Here is a 19,008-nt window from a genome sequence, read left to right as displayed (position 1 = left end):
TTCAGGCAGGCACTTTCCCTAATGTATTGAAATATCTAAAGTCATTCCAGTACATAAAAAAGATGAGAAAGATAATGTAAATAACTACAGGCCCACAAAAATTTCCTCCTGCATTTCAAAAATATTAGAAATAATTTTGGTTAACAAATTTATGAAATTTGTAAATAAAAACAATAGTCTATGGAATGAACAACATCGATTCAGAAATAAGAAGTCAACGAAAACTGCTATTTATGAGTGCATCAATTCCATATTAGCCTGATGGACAAGAAACAGGAATCAATAGGAGTTTTTATTGACCTGTCAAAAGCTTTGACATGGTGAAAAGTTGAAAAATACGATATTTAGGTCTGTCCAACAACTGGATCAGTTCCTTCCTGAACAATCTTAAGAGGCAGTGTGCATCAAACACACAAATATAGACCTAAAAATTGTATCTGAACACTTACCAGACTTTAAAAAATTAAATATGGTGTACCTCAAGGATCAGTAATGGGACCCCTTCTGTTCCTTCTGTATATAAATGATCTCAACTTAAACATGAATGCACATTAAACAATTATATTTGCAGATGACACCACAGTTCTACTCAAAGGACAAACTGAAGAACATTTAATCAGTAAACATTGTCACAAAACAACTTAGCAGCTAGGCACAGGTGAATCAACTTGTCATAAGTAGCAAAAAATCAATTGCACTAAAATTCAACAATGCTCCAAACAAGGGCATGTTTATCCCATTGGTCTCTATCAATGAAGAACTTGTTAGTAACAGAACTGAAAACAAATTCCTAGGACTTTGGCTGCAGAACAATGTTAAATGGAATAACGATACTGAATATCTTAATGCACAACTAAGCAAGACATGTTACCATCTTTGCTCACTAAAATCATGCTGTACTGAGAAAACAACAATGAATGCATACCATGCCTACTTCCATTCTCACTTTAAATATAGAGTCACTTTCTGGGGAAACTCTGGAACATCTAATGGCACTTCCAAACTACAAAAAAGGGCCATTAGAATCATATTTGGATGCAGATTTTGAGACTCTTGCAAACCTCTGTTTAAGATATCTGATATTATTCCAATGGCATGTGTATACATTACAAAAATTCTCATACACATTAAAACAAATGTAACAGATACAGATTGAAGAAAAAATGCGATGATTATTTTACCACAAATTAACAAAAATTTACATATAATCCAAATCAACACATCTTTGTGCCAAATATGTACTTTCCACAGGGGAGCCCTTCCCGAAGCTATTACTGAGGTCAAAACCATTGGAAAGTCTCTAAAGTCAAAGTGGTTGTCCATTTTCTAATGCCAAGGCAAAGCTATTGCCATTAATGTCAAGCAAAACTAAGAGATGCTAAGTGAGCTGTTATTCAAAACTAGTTCTATTTCACCATCATATTCCAATTTCTAGAGGGTCACTGAAATCCCTTGAAGCATACAGATCTATTTAGACATTATCTGCTTGTTTATATTTTATGGATGGGAAATCCACATTTTATTGTTTCAGGTTTATCCAACAGTAACTATATTGTGTTGTGACAGCTCGGGCGGGGACTACTCAAGAGGACGTTATTATCAGGAGAAAGAAAACTGGCATTCTGCGGATCGCAGTGTGGAATGTCAGATCCCTTAATCGGGCAGGTAGGTTAGAAAATTTAAAAAGGGAAATGGATAGGTTAAAGTTAGATATAGTGGGAATTAGTGAAGTTCGGTGGCGGGAGGAACAAGACTTTTGGTCAGGTGAATACAGGGTCAAAATACAAAACCAAATAGGGGTAATGCAGGAGTTGGTTTAATAATGAATAGGAAAATAGGAATGCGGGTAAGCTACTACAAACAGCATAGTGAACGCATTACTGTGGCCAAGATAGACACGAAGCCCACATCTACTACAGTAGTACATGTTTATATGCCAACTAGCTCTGCAGATGACGAAGAAATTGATGAAATGTATGAGGAGATAAAAGAAATTATTCAGATAGTGAAAGGAGACGAAAATTTAATAGTCATGGGTGACTGTAATTTGGTAGCAGGAAAAGGGAGAGAAGGAAACGTAGTAGGTGACTATGGATTTGGGGTAAGAAATGAAAGAGGAAGCAGACTGGTAGAATTTTGCACAGAGCACAACTTAATCATAGCTAACACTTGGTTCAAGAATCATAAAAGAAGGTTGTATACATGGAAGAAGCCTGGAGATACTGACAGGTTTCAGATAGATTATATAATGGTAAGACAGAGATTTAGGAACCAGGTTTTAAATTGTAAGACATCTCCAGGGGCAGATGTGGACTCTGACCACAATCTATTAGTTATGAACTGTAGATTAAAACTGAAGAAACTGCAAAAAGGTGGGAATTTAAGGAGATGGGACCTGGATAAACTGAAAGAACCAGAGGTTGTAGAGAGTTTCAGGGAGAGCATAAGGGAACAATTGACAGGAATGGGGGAAAGAAATACAGTAGAAGAAGAATGGGTAGCTTTGAGGGATGAAGTAGTGAAGGCAGCAGAGGTTCAAGTAGGTAAAAAGGCAAGGGCTAGTAGAAATCCTTGGGTAACAGAAGAAATATTGAATTTAATTGATGAAAGGACAAAACATAAAAATGCAGTAAATGAAGCAGGCAAAAAGGAATACAAACGTCTCAAAAATGATATCGACAGGAAGTGCAAAATGGCTAAGCAGGGATGGCTAGAGGACAAATGTAAGGATGTAGAGGCTGATCTCACTGGGGGTAAGATAGATACTGCCTACAGGAAAACTAAAGAGACGTTTGGAGAAAAGAGAACCACTTGTATGAATATCAAGAGCTCAGATGGAAACCCAGGATGTAGATGAAGATGAAATGGGAGATATGATTCTGCGTGAAGAGTTTGACAGAGCACTGAAAGACCTGAGTCGAAACAAGGCCCCGGGAGTAGACAACATTCCCTTAGAACTACTGACAGCCTTGGGAGAGCCAGTCCTGACAAAACTCTACCATCTGGTGAGCAAGATGTATGAGACAAGTGAAATACCCTCAAACTTCAAGAAGAATGTAATAATTCCAATCCCAAAGAAAGCAGGTGTTGACAGATGTGAAAATTATCGCACTAGCAGTTTAATAAGTCACAGCTGCAAAATACTAACGTGAATTCTTTAATGTCGAATGGAAAAACTGGTAGAAGCCGACCTCGGGGAAGATCAGTTTGGATTCCATAGAAATGTTGGAACACGTGAGGCAATGCTGACCCTACGACTTATCTTAGAAGAAAGATTAAGGAAAGGCAAACCTACGTTTCTAGCATTTGTAGACTTAGAGAAAGCTTTTGACAATGTTGACTGGAATACTCTCAAATTCTAAAGCTAGCAGGAGTTAAATACAGGGAGCAAAATGCTATTTACAATTTGTACAGAAACCAGATGGCAGTTATAAGAGTCGAGGGACATGAAAGGGAAGCAGTGGCTGGGAAGGGAGTGAGACAGGGTTGTAGTCTCTCCCCGATGTTATTCAATCTGTATATTGAGCAAGCAGTAAAGGAAACAAAAGAAAAATTCAGAGTAGGAATTAAAATCCATGGAGAAGAAATAAAAACTTTGAGGTTCGCCAATGACACTGTAATTCTGTCAGAGACAGCAAAGGACTTGGAAGAGCAGTTGAACGGAATGGATAGTGTCTTGAAGGGAGGATATAAGATGAACATCAACATAAGCAAAACGAGGATAATGGAATCTAGTCGAATTGGGTCAAGTGATGCTGAGGGAATTAGATTAGGAAATGAGACACTTGAAGTAGTAAAGGAGTTTTGCTATGTGGGGAGCAAAATAACTAATGATGGTCGAAGTAGAGAGGATATAAAATGTAGACTGGCAATGGCAAGGAAAGCGTTTCTGAAGAAGAGAAATTTGTTAACATCGAGCATAGATTTAAGTGTCAGGAAGTCGTTTCTGAAAGTATTTGTATGGAGTGTAGCCATGTACGGAAGTGAAAAATGGACGATAAATAGTTTAGACAAGAAGAGAATAGAAGCTTTCGAAATGTGGTGCTACAGAAGAATGGTGAAGAGTAGATGAGTAGATCACATAACTAAGGAGGAGGTATTGAATAGAATTGGGGAGAAGAGGAGTTTGTGGCACAACTTGACTAGAAGAAGGGATCGGTTGGTAGGACATGTTCTGAGGCATCAAGGGATCACCAACTTAGTATTGGAGGGCAGCGTGGAGCGTAAAAATCGTAAAGGGAGACCAAGACATGAATACACCAAGCAGATTCAGAAGGATGTAGGTTGTAATAGGTACTGGGAGATGAAGAAGCTTGCACAGGATAGAGTAGCATGGAGGGCTGCATCAAACCAGTCTCAGGACTGAAGACCACAACAACAACAGCTCGTTTATTCAGGGATAATTTTTACAATGATACACAATGTATGGAAAGCACACATTGCCAACAGGGTAAACTGTTCAGTGTATGGTTGATGGACTGATGTAGCATGGGAAATCTGGAAATGCTGGATACATCAGATACGCCAGTGTGACCATATAACCAGCTAACATGATTAGCCAACAAAATATGAAGTGAATGAATTCATATTGTTACAATACAGGGTGGTGCATAAGACACTGGACAACGATTTAAACAAAAGGCTGAATTTATTTATATACGTAATTCTGAAGCATATCCAAGTAGTTATCTGCTGTCACTATTCTTTCAAAAAAATGTGGTCCAAGTACACCAAATGATGATACTGCCCCACAAACACTCACACCAGGTTGATTTAGAGGCTGTTATAACAAAAAGTTTTGATTGTCAGTATACCAGCAAGTGCAGTTATGTCTGTTAACTTGTTCACTTAACTTAAAATTGGCCTCATCAGACTACCCAATTTTACTCAATAGGATAGGATCAAGTTCCTGTTGGTCAAGCATAAATTCACAAAATTGAAGATGTCAATCTGGATCATCTTCAAGTAACCAATGTATTAAGTGTGGAATGTAAACTTTAAACTTCTGTTTGTGTAACATTCTTTGCACTGGCCTTCATGATAAATCCAGCTCAGTTGCTAATCATCTAGTTGATTTTCATGAACTTTGAGTCACAGCTAAATATACCTGCAATTGCTTTTCCTCAGTCGTGACTGTTGCTGGGCTGCCAGATCTTGATGCTTCCATAACAAATCCATGTTCTCCAAATCTATCTTGTATGTCATACACTGTTTATCTAGATGGTAGTTTTGATTTAAAGTGTCATTCCCGTTCATTGACAATTGCAGCAACACCACATTTATAAAGTGTATTTAACTCAAAAATCCTTTCGTTTTTCATTAACATTGTGACAATTCAGGAAACTACAGATGTAAACATTTCACAGGTCATGCTTTCAACAATTCACTAGTTTGATTAATGTTTTTGTTTTGTTTGTCACTACATCGTATACCAACTTGACTAGGCATAATTATCACCATTTGGTAATAACAACTTAATGGGTTAAAACATCCTACTGTACTACATCTTGCTGTTACTTTAGTTTTCTTTTAATCAACTGTCCAGTGACTTTTCCACCACCTTTTATAATGGAACTGAAAGACAAGTTTTATTGAGGCATCTAGAAGTCATTAATTTCTTCTGAAACAGGAAAATGGATCTAGAATATACTATGTACATTGTGAAAGATCATTAAAAAATAATTGAGATGAATAAACCTGAATACAAAGAATGAATGTTGATTTTCAACAAGATAAAAAACCTTATTATGAATTTAGTTCACCTTTTTCTTAAAGTTTTTTATTTTAGATTTCAAATAATGCAAAGAATGATTCAGTATTTAAAGGCAAAACAGTCTATCTTCTTTCCATTATGCATCTTACAAGAGCACTTTTTGTCATTACCTCTGCATAGGCTAGTGAAAGTGTGCGAGCATAGAACACTTGAGAGTTGTTTTTTGCAGTGAAAGGATCAGCTCCTGTCTTTCGTAATTTCTCCAGTTTCTCCTCTGTTGATACCAGCAACCAACAGATCAGCCACTCATATGCAGAAAGCAAGGCTATGTAACACAAAGAGGGAAATTACTTCATGGATAATAATTTTAATGAAACTAAAAATAAAGTGCTATTATATTATTGGCATAGTCTCTAAGTACTTGGACAACACAGACATAATAAAAAAGTGAAATACATAGTACTGACATTCCACAACAATACTTATTTTATAGTTTCTTGTGATCAAATATAGTTCCATTACTGTCTCTCGCTAAAGTGGCAGCAGTCACTTCATTTTTCTCGCCATAAGATAATGTGCTTGTTGTATATAGTATGACAAATCCCCCTCTACATTCCAGTGACACCTTCCTCCCCTCTGGCACCAGTTATTCTGTCCATATAACAGAGCAGTTTATGCCAGAACTCACTTTTCTACTGTTTTGGCTTGTATGTTCTTACACTTTTCCTCTTTGAGTATAATGTAGTGTCAGATTTACTTGTTCACAGCTTATTTGTGTATGTTTATTTTTATTTGTGAATAGCTGAATGAGTGGCTGGTTAGTTAAAAAAAAGCAAGGTGGAACAAAAAATCATATGGATAACACAGCATTACAACGCTAGTTGCGTGGCTTATGAACTTGTACATTTAAAACTGAAAGTATTGATTCCGTATTCTTTTTCTCTCAAGGCTGAAGGCAGTAAGCCATGGGAGGCTCAGGTGTTGTGTGACAAAGTGTGAAAAGTAAAAGTCAAAGGTTCTGGATTCAGTCTACAAATGGTCCCAAGACCATCTTTTCAGACAGTGCTTTACACATCTTGTACAAAAAGATCATCACATTAAAACTTTCCAGGATGTTGACATAGGCATTTAACATAAATTTGTATGTATGCACTAAATAGAATACCGCATAAGAAAATAACTGAGTCATAATTGTTGACTCAAGATAAAAAATCACCCTGACAAGGTTGTCAGATGTAGACTTTCATATCAAGAAATGTCACACTTATTAAAATATATAGGGCATTATGTCTGGGTGCAATCCAAAGGATTTTTCTCATTATACATGACTTTATATAAGACAAAACTGAACTCAAAAACCGTGGATTGTCGAAGGTGACAGCAATCTACAGGAGAGAACTATTAGGTTAGAATGAAAAATGGTAACGTATATTTTCTGGTAACTCACATGGTAATGTGAGTGACTGTTTGCAAAAGAGAATTACTGGCTTTTATTAGAAATTGTTATTGGGCTGTTGCCTGCAAAAGCTAGTCTTGTGCTGGGATAACAGATGTGCTGAATACTGACTAATGTAATGGTAAACTGCATTAGTAGTAGTAGTAGGAGGAGGAGGAGGAGAAGTTGTTTTTGGGGTCAGTTTGAAAACTAGTCTGGTGTGGTTCCCTGAGTAAGCTTGTTACTCTGTGCATAACTACTACAATCCACACTAATTTGAACTTGCTTACCACTGTCAGGTCTCGGCCTCCCTATACAATTTTTTCCCTCTGTGCGTAACGAGGATGTGATTTATTGAACAAGTCCTAGTTTTAGTCAAGTTGTGATATCACCTACTTTTTAACCCACTCTGATTTAGTATATCCTTGTTCATTACCTAAACAACCTGTCTAATCTTCATCAATTTGCTGTGTCACCACACTTCAAAATCTCTTCTGATCTTGCTTGAACTGTTTATCATCCACATTTATTTTCCTTACTAGGGCCACACATCACACAATTACCTTCATAAAAGACTCTTAACATTTAAATTAACACTTTTATATGTTAACAAATTTCTATTTTCAGAAATTCTTTCCTCACTATTGAATATGCATTTTATTTTCTCTCTACTTTGGCTACTTTCACTTACATTGCTGCCCAAACAAAAAAACTCATATACTACTTCTAGTGTCTCGTATCCTAATCAAATTCCCTCAGTGTTGACTGATTTAGACTAAATCCATTACCACTGTTTTCTTTTTGTTTATGTTTATCTTATAACCTCTTTTCACGACACTACCCTTCCCTTCAACTGCTCTTCCAAGCCCTAAAAATAGATCGTCTTTCACCCTGCACCAATAATTTCACATCCCATCTGATTGTTTTCTCGCAGAGAATGGTTTGGGGACAATACTTTTCTCACAAGTGAAGAGATTATCTGTGTAGTAAATGAGTACTGTGCTGAGATGGAAAGCTAATAACTGATCTTCTTGTAGACAACTATCAGAGACCTAGAGATTACTTGACAATACACTGAATACCCATTGCCATTTGTTGTTAGTAGTAAGACTGATTTTAGGATTAACTGTGAAATTCACAACCACAATTTTGTTAGTCACACCTTTTATCAGAATATCTGGACTTCAAGATGTATCAGTCATCACCAACATACATATTAAACATATTTTAAGTTTCCAAATAGGGTTTTTTCCAGTGACATTCTCAAATAAGTGCTCCACAGTCTTCTTGACGGGTCAGCTTACTGAAGTATCTTCTGACAGTGATCACAGAGGAAGTAGTAAAAAGCATGAGACTGACAAATCTGATGTGACAAGAAGTAACCTGCAGTGGCTGTGCTGCCTGTTAAAGTATAATCTGATACACTCCATATCCACGAATAGTCTGCATTATGATGGGATTTGTGGTTACAATTTGAGAATAAATGAATCACTGAATTAATTAACTAAACAGTTTTTAAGGAAATAAAACACTGAATCTCACTGAAGCAAATTCACTCAGCTGAAGGATATTATATTGTGAAATAAATTTCTGTTCTGCAAAAGAAGGCATTATTTATTATGAAACTTTTTGCTGTCAGGCCTGGTTTTCAGTTGTTTCTTGCCAGAGACACCTACCTGAGTAACCATCAGGCAGGCCATTTGAATTCACCGGCTCATTTCATGACCAAATCTGCCTTATGGTCAAGAACTGAAGAATTGTGATACTGAAAGTGAGAGGCCTTTAACAGGCTTAATACCCAATGCTCACAAATTAATTAATTAATTTCACCAGAACATCAACTGCACCTAACCATAAAGGCCCCCAAGCTCTGCTGTTAAACAAGTAAGCTAATGCTCACCTAGTCCATGTACAACCACTGGACCTGTGTTATGTAACACTACACCGAATACCACATAGTGGGTGCTTCTGGACCTACCTGCTTAAGTATTTTGGAGCACTGTTACTGATGACGTGATTAAGTTGAAGAACTCTTGGTTTGTGTGTCACAGATTACACACTGAAGTCAACTGCAAATAACTCTTGGTAATACTAGAATCTTATCCACCTTTCAACCATACTTTAACTGGTCCAATTTATAATTTTGTTTGCTCATTATACTCCATCTCACTTTGAAGACATCAATAGCCTCTAACACCAATATTTTAGCTCCTGTGGTCAGATATGCTGTTTCCCAATTCTTTGGCATACCTATTTCAGTCACTAGTGAACTTAGGTCTACAATTTACACATCATCTCATTTCTGGGATGTCCTAATTGGCGAGCCTCTTCAGATGTCACTCAGTTTCTTTTTTATGTTCACTGGACTTTCCTCATTAGTAAAAGACCTGAAAAGGTTTGTCTGCTAGCTAAAGTTCAAAAGTTGGTATAATGCAGACACTTTAATGTGACAGTTTTAGGTGGCAGGTGTTTTGAACTGTGGTTGTGTCAAATACTGGTACAGCTTGGATCTGAGCTACCTCGGTTAGGACACTGCCAGCCTCAGCAAGCAACAGTGAGGTAGCTATTGCCAAAAGCTATGCACTGTTTATTGCTTGTGCTTTTTTTAAATTTTGATGTGAGTGAAGAAACTAATTCTGATTCATCACAGAGTTAGATTATAACCATCAATATGCCAGAAGGGGCTGGTGATCCTTCTGACAGTGTGTCAAGTTCTGCTTTCACAGAAACAAATAACATGGGTGTAGGCTGGCTGTACCATGAGATGGCTTGTTTCCCCCACACTGCTCCTCTCCTGTCTGGCAGTCAAAATTCCAGTTGGTTTAGGCTTGCAGCCAACATCCAGTTCATAGTGTCTGCCCTCTGCACTATAGTGTGACCAGAAAACAAAATCTATTTACATATTTTGACCACAATGGAAGTCTTCTCATAACATTTTCCAGCAAAGGAAATACATGCACATTCATTCATATGCACACATGACCACCAGCAGCTTGGCCTGGCACTGCAGTCCAAGCTGCCAGAGTTGGCAGTCATGTGTAAGTGAAGTGTGAGCTTTGCTTGCTTGTGTGAAAGAATGAATGTGTGTTTATGTGTGTGTGTTTCCTTTTCTGAAGAAGGCTATGACTTTAAAAAAGATAAGTGAGTAACACCCTTTTCATTGTGCCTCTCTGCAACACGTCTCATCTTTAAGTCGGTAGCAATATGTCATTTTCCTCACACTGTTAATGTCAAAGTAGACCTACTCGAAGGATCACAATGGTGTATCAGTATGTGATGAATTATTAATGTTTCAGAAATTAGGTGAATATGTAGCAATTTTCATATTCGTATTCTCAAAGACGTTAACAATTTTCTATCAAGATTCAAGAAAACAAAAATTTTAAAAATTTCAAAGAATACAATATTTTCTGGTGGCAAGGAACCACAGTTTCTCCAGTTCTACAAGAACTCTTCTAAGATTATATTTTATATGTAGTGAATCACCCAAGAGCTTCCTAAACTCGTAAGCAAAAGATAAAATCAATACTCTCCTGCTGCTTATACCTGAGGAGTTAGTGCTGGACAGCAGTCAATAACTGTAATAGAACACCTCAGTATTCTGTTATATATGATGGTAGTTTCAAATATTCAAAGAATTACCACCAGATGTCAGTGCTAGGTGAGTTTCCCATGTAATAATAGGTCATACTTTATGAATAAACACATGATGTGTAAATGCTCTGGGTTGAGACCTGTGATGTGGATATCTCTCTGTTGTTCCCATGTAGTGATTTGTCAAGATGGGAAAAAAATCAAGATTCAAGCAATGTTTATGAACTTTGTAAAGAAAAGTATGAAAGCAAAAGAAATTCATTCCAACTTTCAGAACACAACTGGGGACTCTGCTCCTTCAATCCAACTGTTGCCAAGTGGACAATGAGATTAAATTTAGTTGGGACAGTGCAGATGATCCATATAGTGCCACCTGAGATGTGCCACTACCCCAGAAATTATTGCAAAACTGCATAAAATGGTCATGGAGGATAACTGACTGAAAGGTTGATAAATTGTGAAAGGTGTGGGGATGTTTTCTAAATGGGCATATCACATTTTTACAGAGGAACTGGATATGAGAAAATTATCTGCTAGATGGGTGCCATGACTCTTTGCAGGATCATAAACAGAGAAGGAAACTAGTATTTGACTTCTTGGTTCAAAATAAAAAAGTAAATGTTTCAGTTTCTTTTGAAAATTCAACTCCTAAGAGGTGAAATAGTGGATGAAAGTTTTTATAGACATTTTTCATTATGAAAGCATTTTTGAACCTAAATATTTAAAAATTTGTATTTGGCTTCTCAGTTAGAAATAAAACATTAAGTGTTTCAGTGCATTTGGAAATTCAACCCCTAAGTGGGTGAAAGAAATAATGAAAATTTTTATGAAAATATACTGTTACAGTAAACAATGGAAAAACCTACGTGGCGTCAACCTTCGTTAGTCACTGTCCGTCACCCCCCTATCCCTTACCCCCCCCCCCCCCCCTGTGCTCCAACTCCAGCACTAGACAGCCCCTCTATACACCAACACACTCTTCTTACTTCTCTCCATTTTTGCTCCCTACCTCCACCCACCAATACCCTCTGTCTAACCTTCTGCCTGCACCTCACTGCCCTATCCTCTCTCCATCTCGTCCCTGTATGCTCTCACAAGCAGCACTTTACTGTCCCCCAACCCCTACCATGTTACCCCTCCCCCTACCCAACCCCAGCCTCCTCCTTACCTCCACCATCCAGATCGCTTCCCCCCTCACATGCAGCTACTTGTAGCCTGGACTGTGCAGCCAGAGACAGTGGTCATGTCTGTGAGTTGCGTTTGCATGAGCATGTGTGTATGTTGTTGAATTTGGGAGAAGGCCTTTTGACTGAAAACTTACTTGTTTGACAGTCTTTTTGTCGTACCTATCTGCAACTCAACATCTCCATATATGGTGAATAGCAATCTGACCTTTTCATAATGTTGTTGTAGCAAAACATTTTTAAAGCAAAAACTCTGAAAACTGGTAGGGGGTGAGAGTTTATATGGAAATATCACCACAAGAGCTCAAAAGACAGGATTAACAAAACCTCCGAATCCAGCGACCAGAACTGCTCTTTGACCAGAAGTACATTCAGAAAAACCTATGCTTCTATGGCCTCAATTAGTGTGAAACATTTTGAAGGTGTTGCAATTTGTGAACTAAATCAAAGTAAGCTATTTAACAATCACCATGAAAAATAATTGTCTTTGTCAGAATTGTGTAGAAAAAGAAAGGTATCTTCAATACATTAATTTTTCAATAGGCTTAATATATGTTTATAAAATTGTTTGTTGTAATTACTATGAAAGTAACCTTTAGTGGTGACAACATAGATACCACATTTAAATGTGATTTCATGTACAGGGACATCAATTTGAAATGAGAGAACTCAGTACCAGGTGTAAGGCTGGCACTAATAACTATTAAAATTTTAATACCCTGGCTGCAGCTTAGTTTGTGTAGACTAGATACACTGTTCATAATGAGTAGAGTCACACGAGCAATGAGCGTAATATCATACAAATTCAGTTACAGCAACATGAAAAAATCTGTGCAGACTGTACACTCTACGTGAGTAAAACAGAGTGTTCTAAGCTAGTTTTATTGATTAAAACTAATGGTATCATCTTTGTATAATCATAGCTCAGCTGCAGCACAAAATCCTGCTGTTCTTATGTACCTTCTGTCATGTAAACAGTTGTAGACATGAAACAAGTAACTATTTCAGTGAGAACTATGGACTGTAAAGCACAGACTTACACAGGCAGAATCAGTTAATGTAAATGTGTTTCTGGGTGTAGAGATCACTCCTGTAACATAGATGTTGGTGATTTTTTGTCCACAGCTACAGTGGTCCTCTTCTGGGTCTGCTGGTATGCTGTGTTTACATTTGAAAATTCCAAGAGGTGCTAGGCTCCACCAAGAACAGCACAGATGCTATGTGCATTGTGGGAATGTCAATGGCGGATTCTTGTGTAAGTGGCGAAAAGTATACAATATTGAAATCAGCAGGCCAGTAGCAAGATGCGTCTGGTAGAATCGGTCTATATTTTGACTTGTGTATCACATCAAGTCAGCAGTGGCTGAACAATAGAAATACTAAGATAATAAAACTAAGCAAGAATTGTGTACTTGCCAAATAGGCAGGGATGATAAAACACAAGATCGAGGAGGCCATTGAAATATTAAAACACATTAACTACAGGAATTGAGAAGAGTGTGTGTTTAATAGTTTAGAGGCACTCAATGGCGAGGTTACCAGCGCCTTTAAAAATATCTAAAGAAAAAAGTGAATAAAAGGGCTAAAAATGATGTCACACCTTGAGGAGTAAACCTAACAGAATGAGTCAGTCTGTAAAATGCCTTGAAGGTGCTAAAACTGAAAGTAAAACAAGAAATATGAGAGAACAGCTAAAATAGGTGACTGGCTGACCACTTCCAAAAAACATGGGTTAGCCAGCCACCTCATTAATTATTGCGAACATCTCACAAAAATTTTAGGAAACAAATTAGACATTCAACAAAAATCTAAATCTCAAACCATATTCATATGAATGCCACTTAAAACAAAAGGCAGGTCTGTTGGGAAAATAACACACAGTCTGGTCAAATGTGACACAAAGTGATCCATATTCCACAAGCACCACACACTGAAAGGTCCTCTTCCCAGAGCAAAAAGCCATATGTCATAGGGCTGCAGCCTACACAGAGACGAAAAGGAAGGACCTCATCTCGCCTCCGTGGCTGGACGGACACATACCACTGCCGCATTGTGGATTTGACTAGATGCAGCTTATTGTCTGTCACTTCCAGCCACTCTTCGTCCCATTGACGCATAACTCTGTACATCAACAGTGAAGTGATAGCATGCAGAGGAATAGCGTACTGAACTAGCTGAAGATCATGACATGCCCCTTTGGCTGCCACAACCACTCTTTCTTTTTTCCCACAATACCCATGTGTCTTTGCACCCAGCAGAAAGCCACCTCCTTCACTAGCCTTTGTACGAGGAGGACATTCTGGACTATTTTATCAACAAGTGTTGTAGATACTGAAGAGTAGTTAGGGGTTACAGCAGATGAGGAATTGAGCAGGGACAGCATATCTCATCTCCTTCAGCACCCTCACAATCATGCATAAAGTCTGGAAGCAACCGAATCTTGAGGACATGATCATGGAAAACAACAGAACAACCAACATAATCGCCCTATTCAGACCCATCTGTGAATAAGGTTGCATAGTTGTGGTGCTTATTTAAAAGTCAGAAAACATCATGTTAAAAACATAACAGGGTGCAATCTCTCCTGTACTGCACTACATCTAAAATTACTTTTATCCTCTGAAATAACCAGGATGGCAGTCAGTTAAAACCACAGATTTGAGTCTATAAATGGCCCACACCAAAGGTCTCCAGCACACACTTCATGCAGGTCCCAAAAGGACTCAATGCCCATGGATGATCAGTAAAGCAGCATTCCATAGCTGCACGGGCAATGGTATGGTATGTTGGGGAAGTGGGAGACGCAAGGAATGTACACACCTACACAATGATGAAATGTCACAGGATGGTAAGTGGCAGTCCACCAGTCTTAGCTCAGAGACTGGATTTGGTGCTGGTCCCGTAAGTGCCCATGGCCAGCTTGATCCCCTCACAGTGTAGATCATCAGTGATCTTCAGGTAAGAAGACCTTGCTGTCCCTCCACGATCTGTGGCTAAGACACAGCACCTTATGTACCTTCACCATTTAGGTGTGGCAACAATGACAGGTTGCAGATAAAAATAAGGCCCAGAAACATCACCGAGTCTTTAAAAGGGAAAACAGTGTCCCACATACACAACTCAGGTAAATTAAAAATATGAGTAGAATGACTACAGCGAATACATACAAACTTCTCAGCAGGAAATGTAAAACCAGTCACTGAGCCCACTCCTCAATCTCTTCACTTTAAGTTGCAATTGCAGTACTGGAGGATGAGCAGAAGACCGGATAAGGAGTATTGGACAGAACTCCTTACCTTGGACGTTATACTCTTAATGGCTATGGCAAAGATGGTGACATTTCAAACACTACCCTGAGAAACACTATTCTCTTGCAAAACGCTATCTGACAGCATGTCACCAATTCTGTACCTAAAAAGGTGTCTTGAGAGGAAGGACCAAATGAAGGTGGGGAGATGGCTACGAAAGCCCCTTTGAGTAGCTCACAGAATATTGTGCCTCCAAGTAGTGACACATAACCTTAGACAATAATTTTTAAGTAGGAAAGCCTGATAGATTTTCACTCTAGCCAGGTCAGATTGTTAACAGCTGATCGACATATTCTGAATTCACACTGAGAGCTGGTCTCTTAATGTCCATATCAGACAAAGGTTGACCATATGCTCTAGGGTCTTTCCCACAAAGCTCTTTAAGCTGGAACACATTTCGTGATTTGAGGAGAGATATCAAAATTGCTTCTCACCACGAGTCTGGAAATTGGCCTGTCAGTCATTATCAAATTGATGTTGTTGTTATGGTCTTCAGTCCAAAGACTGGTCTGCTGCAGCTCTCCATGCTACCCTATCCTGTGCAAGCTTCTTCATCTCTTGAGTAACTACTGAAATCTACATCCTTCTGAATCTGCTTAGTGTATTCATCTCTTGGTCTCCCTCTACAATTTTTACCCTCCACACTGCCCTCCAATACTAAATTGGTGATCTCTCTATGCCTCGGAATGTGTCCTACCAACCGATGCCTTCTTCTAGTCAAGTTGTGCCACAAATTCCTCTTCTCCATCGAATCTTCAGCATTCTTCTGTAGCACCACATTTCGAAAGCTTCTATTCTCTTCTTGTCTAAACTATTTATCGCCCATGTTTCACTTCCATATATGACTACACTCCATACAAATACTTTCAGAAAGGACTTCCTCACACTTAAATCTATGCTCGATGTTAACAAATTTCTCTTCTTCAGAAACGCCTTCCTTGTCATTGTCAGTCTACACTTTATATCCTCTCTACTTCGTCCACCATTAGTTATTTTGCTCCCCAAATAGCAAAACTCATCTACTACTTTAAGTGTCTCATTTTCTAATTCCCTCAGCATCACCTGATTTAATTTGACTACATTCCACAATCCTTGTTTTGCTTTTGTTGTTGTTCATCTTATATCCTCCTTTCAAGACACTGTCCATTCTGCTCAACTGCTCTTCCAGGTCCTTTGCTGTCTCTGACAGAATTACAATTAAAACACAGTAAAAAGATTTGCTCTGACACTGTTTGCAAGTACTGCAGCCTGATGTACTGGATTTGGGAGCCTCATCATGAGCAACAGACAGTGCAGAATCCAGCTACTGAATGGAGAATGGGCAGTTGTAGGACTCCAAATTGGTGGACTGGATGTCCAGCTTAACCGTCTCCAACATAATGACGGAACACTGGATCCTGGCTGGCAGTGACAGTAGCCAGTGCAAAATGCTCTGCCACTGTCTGTGCAATGTCTCCAGGTGTTGTTTGGAGATACCCCTGTTTCAACAATGCTGTTTTTTTAGGTAACTGACTGCCTTTAGCAGAAATCCTCGTGATGACTCCCATACTACTGTAGAACAAGTGGAATGGTTGATAAGTGTCCAGGAACACTTGCCATGAGCTTTTATTGGTCTCCATGACAATGACTCGAGCCAGGGCCTTTGCCAATCGAAAGGCTGTGAGGTTTTCTGCAGTTGTGCAGAATGGAGAGGATGGCATAGGCACACACCATCCTGGCTTCCAGCCATCAGAGCCAAACAGGCCACACTATTCAGACATGAGTATTACCGGAAAGAAACTATCACTTCTGATGTTCCCATGTCGGGAAAATAGGTATCTACACTCCATTTGCTGATAACTGCCAATCGTGGCTCATGCTGAATGGGACAATGGACAACACAAGATCCCCATTCTTCCTACCATAGGAAACCAATCTAATAATGTTTCCCACTCCTTTTACCATGGAAGACCAATCACATCGATAATTTTTAAACCTGCAGCATAATGTCATGCCAAGAAGAGGGATCCTGATGAAATATGTGTACCTACACACATATTCTGCAAGCCACCACATGGCCAGGTACCACTATCAGTCATTTCCTCTCATGATTCACTCACAAATGGAGCAAGGAAAAAATGACTATCTATGTGACTCCATACAAGCCCTAATTTGTCTTATCTACTCTTCACATTAGTTCTGCAAAATGTACACTGGTGGCAGTAGAATTGTTCTGCCATCAGCTGCAAATATCTGTTCTTTAAATTTTCTCAATAATGATTAATGAAAGGAACATCATCTTCCCTGCAACATTCCAATCTGAGTTCAAGAAGCATCTCTTAATGTTTGAATGTTGATCAAACGTCCTGATAACAAACCTAACAGCACGCATCTTAATTGTTTCGATGTCTTCCTTTAATCTGACCTGGTGGGCTGCACTCTTCCAGTAGACTGAACTTATAACCAAACGAAAGCGCTGGCACGTCGATAGACACACAAACAAACACAAACATACACACAAAATTCAAGCTTTCGCAACAAACTGTTGCCTCATCAGGAAAGAGGGAAGGAGAGGGAAAGACGAAAGGATGTGGGTTTTAAGGGAGAGGGTAAGGAGTCATTCCAATCCCGGGAGCGGAAAGACTTAACTTAGGGGGAATAAGGACGGGTATACACTCGCACACACACACATATCCATCCACACATATACAGACACAAGCAGCATATTCTAACTTTATTTATAACTTTGTGTGTGTGTGTGTGTGTGTGTGTGTGTGTGATAACACAGTACTCCAGTAAAAAGCTTCTATGACACTGGCTAAAATTTTGGTGACAGTTATTTTACAAGATATGGTTACACATTCAGAAAATTTTTATCTATGCTACATTTATGAGCAAATTGTAACAGCACAACACACCACAAACATTTGTACCTTAATTTAGTCTCCTCCATTCCATTCTGTAACTGATGTTCTTCAAGTGTGATTTTGGAAATGCAACAACCTAAAATAATATTTAGATGCTATTATGCATTTGAAATTCAACTGAGAGTGCTGAAGAAGGAAGTCATTCCTCAATTGCCTTACTTTTCCCTCTATTTCACTATAGTTTCTCTAGAAGGGAATGTCTAACCTGATACTATATTTTTCAGCATTAACCTTTTAGCTATATCTTAAACAAACTTTAACCTAAACCTTTAATGACGCATTATTTAATTATGATATTATCTTACTTTTTGGACTTGTTGCCTCTTCAACAGATACAGCCATAAATCTACTTCGAAGAATATCTGCAGCATCAGCCAAGAAAGAAATGGAGTGGAGCGGTGTTTTAAATTCATTGGGACTGCCCTTGCCCTTCCTCCACAACTGAAGTAGCCAGTTACTCGTCTGCTGCACAAGCACATTGTTCTCTCCTTCATAAGTGCAGCTAGCATCAGTGTTGTTGCGAATTTCTCCAATTGCAGATACTGAAATAGGAAATCATTAGAAAGCAAGCACACATATGCTGTTCCTAGCCTTGCATTATGATTTATATCACAATACTGTCAAAAGACAACAACTTCAAAGGTTACCTTTCAGATATCCATAGTGTCCACAAATATCAATGCACTGTTTAAGACCATCTCGTGCTATCCACCCTGTTAATGGCTTGGCAGCAGATGACAGGGCATGAATTTCAGGACCTAATGCTGCCTGAAAACAAAGAAAATAACATAGTATGTAAGACTAAGAGCATGATCAGTGAAAACAGTTATTCTCTAGACCTCATTAAGAAACTACAGATATATCTGTT

The 19,008-nt window shown here is 38.5% G+C and overlaps 1 protein-coding gene across 4 annotated transcripts in view; it reads right to left on the bottom strand.

The window, feature by feature from the left end:
- Window positions 1-19,008, bottom strand: part of LOC126260206 (peroxisomal acyl-coenzyme A oxidase 3-like) — a 176,988-nt gene that overhangs the window by 46,241 nt on the left and 111,739 nt on the right. For all 4 annotated transcript variants that reach the window (XM_049957497.1, XM_049957496.1, XM_049957495.1 and 1 more), the window contains exons 9-11: window positions 18,788-18,908; window positions 18,446-18,682; window positions 5,884-6,038 (exon numbers count right to left, since the gene is read on the bottom strand). In XM_049957497.1, coding sequence (XP_049813454.1) covers window positions 5,884-6,038; window positions 18,446-18,682; window positions 18,788-18,908 — 513 coding nt within the window. The remainder of the gene's footprint in view (window positions 1-5,883; window positions 6,039-18,445; window positions 18,683-18,787; window positions 18,909-19,008) is intronic.

The sequence above is a fragment of the Schistocerca nitens genome, chromosome 5 (assembly GCF_023898315.1).
Source record: "Schistocerca nitens isolate TAMUIC-IGC-003100 chromosome 5, iqSchNite1.1, whole genome shotgun sequence".
Taxonomy (NCBI): domain Eukaryota; kingdom Metazoa; phylum Arthropoda; class Insecta; order Orthoptera; family Acrididae; genus Schistocerca; species Schistocerca nitens.
This window is presented reverse-complemented; position numbering and strand designations above follow the sequence as displayed.